Source organism: Loa loa (genome assembly GCF_000183805.2).
Source record: "Loa loa unplaced genomic scaffold supercont3.423, whole genome shotgun sequence".
Lineage (NCBI taxonomy): Eukaryota > Metazoa > Nematoda > Chromadorea > Rhabditida > Onchocercidae > Loa > Loa loa.
The window spans coordinates 1-3,942 of record NW_018108603.1 but is presented as its reverse complement, the minus strand read 5'-3'; the positions used below and the strand labels follow the sequence as shown (position 1 = coordinate 3,942).

Below are 3,942 nucleotides of genomic sequence, written 5' to 3'. Positions count from 1 at the left end.
AAGAATATTAAACTTTATGAATAAATTTTATTGCATGTGAAAGAGAATATTATTTTGCTGTTGCCATTAAGATATTTAGTGAAATAATGAGGAGATAGAAAGAAAAGGAATATACAAGTTACTAATTATACAAATAAAATTATTAGCAAAGCCTTTTTTTACTATCATTTCCAATTTAACAAAACATTAAGTCTTGCCGCTTTGTATTATACTTCTTATAATTCTAATTTTAATTTGTGCCTGAAATTTTCTGTTGGAAAAAAATGTCAGAATATGCTAAAGTATGAAATATGATATGAAATACCTCTTCTTTCTTTACCAAAAAAAAAAAATTCTTTCAAAATTTCATCCTATTCTTTCATTAGTATTGATTAATAAAAAAAAAGTGTCAAATGGATCACTTCCTATCCTATCACTTGTCATATTAATTTGTCATGCAATGTCTTTGCATAGTAAATGTTTTTGCGTAATGCATACTACCAAATTTTACAGTATAAAAAATTTGTAGTAATGAATAATTAATTTTTAATATTTGTTAAATAAATGATTTATTGCACATAAAAAGTAATAAAAAGTAAAACAGATGTTTCAATGCCAGAGTAATGAATCATTCATCTAACTCTTCCGATAAGCAAGCTTACATGCAATCATTGTAATGTTGTAAACCATTCCCACTATATATAGGATAATTGAGAACCCTTTCATTCACAGTGCGCTTCAATTCGGTCCAACAGTGCTAATTTTCTTACCTTGTAAAATCCCTACTAAGTTCTTAAGCAAAATTTCCTACAAGGAAACAAGGAAAAGAACAATCTAGTGATCAACTCTACCTGCAACATTCATTAATAATTACATTATAACGTTAATCAAATAAACCAATTATCACAGATACTCGTCTCTGCTAATTCACCAGAACAGAACTGTGATTTTATGATTTTCATTCATAATGTTTTCTTGCATTTTTTTAATGAAAAATATTTGTTGTAATGGATTATTTGTCTTAAAATGGTTGCACTCTGACATTAATTGAAATACACAAAGTATTTTGTTTCACTCAATTGTCTTCTTTATGCAATATATTTCCTTGCCTGGATGAACAACCAAATCGATCATATATTGTTGCAAAAGTTTTTACCTAAATTTTAATGACAATGTGAAATCCTTCATATGTTGTTTGATACAGATAAACATTTCCAACAAAAGTTTTACTGGTCCATCGAGAATTCTTCTTTATTTTCGCTACGAGATAATTGTTGACAAATATCGAGAGTAAAGTACACTGCTGAGATGTTTGTATAGTTGGGTGCAGAATTGGAATTTGTTGCAAGTTTTGGCCGAAGATAACAAATCCAATGGTACAGTTTAATAGTTGAATAACAATATTGATGAATAATGCCGCACATCGATAGTTGAACAATAAATGGTGAACCATAATGAATCATGAATAATGAACCATGAATCCAACTCCTTATATAGTGGGGTTTTGTTTACAACAATCGAAGAAGTTGGAACCGGCTGACCCCTGGATGACCCATTGTTTTTTTTTTTGAAATATCTCGGAATTAATTACAGGTGCTTTATAGTATGTTGACATCGCATGTGAACTTGGTATCAACATGATTTGATTTATAAAATCTTGCAACACTAGTTGAACCATAGTTATTTTTATACTGAGAATATTTCGGCTTTCACCTATGTTTACTGCTTACTTATTCAGGCAGATAACATGCAAATGTCTACTGAATGATTCATTTTCTGTTCCACAGCAAAATTATTACTTTTCGTAATAATCTATAAAAGAAGTCATAATCTAGTCGAAATAATAAAAGCAATTAAGACCCTTTATGTATTTGGTCCCACATTGCAATTTTAACCGGATATAACACTGAATTAAAATTTTTAACATTTTCCTATAAGCTGACAAGAAAAAACTGATGAAATGATACCTCCAACAACAAATTGGATAGTATTTCCTTTTCTTTGAACTTACAGACTCGTAACTTAAATCTGGAAGTTTCAAAATCAAGTTTTGAAAATTTAATAAAGTCAGGAGTCCAAGAATTTCACACTAATGACGACCAAAATATGCTATCGAAGGTGTCGTGAGGAAAGGGTAAGGAGATGAGGGATATTGTTTTTGTTAGTTGTGGAAGTTTTAAAGGGATGACTTACAGAGTACCGGTATTGTTGTGTGTTCGATACGTAAAGCAGTTTATCTTTTATTATCGTCCGGATACCAAATACAATAGAAATAGGTTCAAAATGATTCCATTTACAATAGAATGATGTCCAAAATAATACTAATAGAACAATGGGCGAAATTTGTAAGTAGTAACACAGTGACTGAGAAAAATATGAAGAAAAATATGTGTAGTGTGAAGCTGAGTGCCGACCGATAAAATTGAATGAATTGATGTTAGAGTTTCTTATAGTTTATATAAGGAATGTGTGAAATTTTGTATCATTACAAATTGACAGTGTTCTCACAGATGCAAGAGAAATTTACACATAATTAAAAATTGTTTTGCTAGATATACAGCATTCTCATAGCTGTATCTAAGATTTGGACATGGGATAAGGTCTTTACAAATTAATTACCAAATGTACGCAAATCTTAACATTAGACAAAATATTTTTAGACGATTTGAAGACAGTTAACTCACGACTATTTGAGCGAGTAATCCTATGATACAACTATTTCGGTTTTTCTGACAGAAGGGACCTTTTTGAATATTGAAAAAGTGAAAATCATAATCGCCGACAAAGTTCCGCTACCATTTATTCAGTTCAAAGAAATTTGCTTTTCAGTTTAATTTTGACTTTTAATATTATGCTAAATCAAAAGCGCACAAAATAATCGAATAAATCGAGCGACTTTTGCAAGCTAAAATGGAGTTAACGGTCAAAAATACGCCATGATTTTCTTGCCATTTCAGAGGTGATAAAGCCCAAATACTATAATTTAATAATGAAAATGATATTGTCGGATTACCGAAATTAAAGGAAATTCAAATAAAATTTCTACAGTACCTAACAGACAGAGTGATGAAACCTTGCAAGTAAAATTAAAGCAATTAGGAGAATATAATTTGACAGTGAACAGCATAACACAAAAACATCTCAGTATCTACACCAAGACAATGATATCTACTGTACTTACACAACGGAAAATGACAAAGGACAGCCATACCTCCATTCACAAAACTCCTCCCTAATCCTTATATATCCGAAACAGTTCAGTTTTTACAGTCGAGCAGACAATATAGCCTGTTCGCATACCCTCCACGACTAAACCACTAACAACGACATCTTCGCATATCCACCATCACTGGACAACGAACTACGGTATTCTTCTATTCACTAAATACATTTCCCGTAACATATTTTCGACTCAACGACGTATCAACTAACCGACAATCAAATTATTGTCCAAGGCAACGACAGGGAATTGGTTCGTTGATCATATTGCTTGCTTATTGTATAACTCATCACTGCTTACCAATTCATCGCGTAATATATAGCCATACCTTTTCATTATTAATTGGTAATATCGTGCAAGAACAATATTACATCCCGAATAAATCCATATCGCTGAAAAACGAATTCAACAGATCAACTTTCCCGACAGATACCATCAACAACAGTTAGAACAGTACATCTTCCTCGTTCAAATTGACAGACATAAATTAATTCTCGAAACCAAGGAGTGATAGTTCGGATTCTAAACTCTTCTAATACCTCCAGTTTTTGATTTAAATTTCGTTGTGGAATTCCAGAGAAAGCTCATCTCATCAAAAGAAATAACCAAATAGTCATTAATGCTTCTAGAGAAGAACAAAACAGAACCCCCAAACTATCAAACATACTTCAATTTGTGATATTAAGTGTACAGAATAATTTCCGATCCTGTTGCGTTTATTCAGTATTTGGAAACAGTAAAAA

At 31.2% G+C, this 3,942-nt stretch overlaps 1 protein-coding gene across 1 annotated transcript; it reads right to left on the bottom strand.

Moving 5' to 3' along the window:
• Positions 1-1,054: 1,054 nt before the first annotated feature.
• Positions 1,055-1,432, bottom strand: LOAG_13331 (hypothetical protein; the record flags this gene model as incomplete). Its single annotated transcript, XM_003148838.1, has 2 exons — positions 1,055-1,135; positions 1,190-1,432. The coding sequence occupies 2 exons, from the start codon at positions 1,430-1,432 to the stop codon at positions 1,055-1,057; spliced, it is 324 nt and encodes a 107-aa protein (XP_003148886.1).
• Between the last annotated feature and the right edge of the window lie 2,510 nt (positions 1,433-3,942).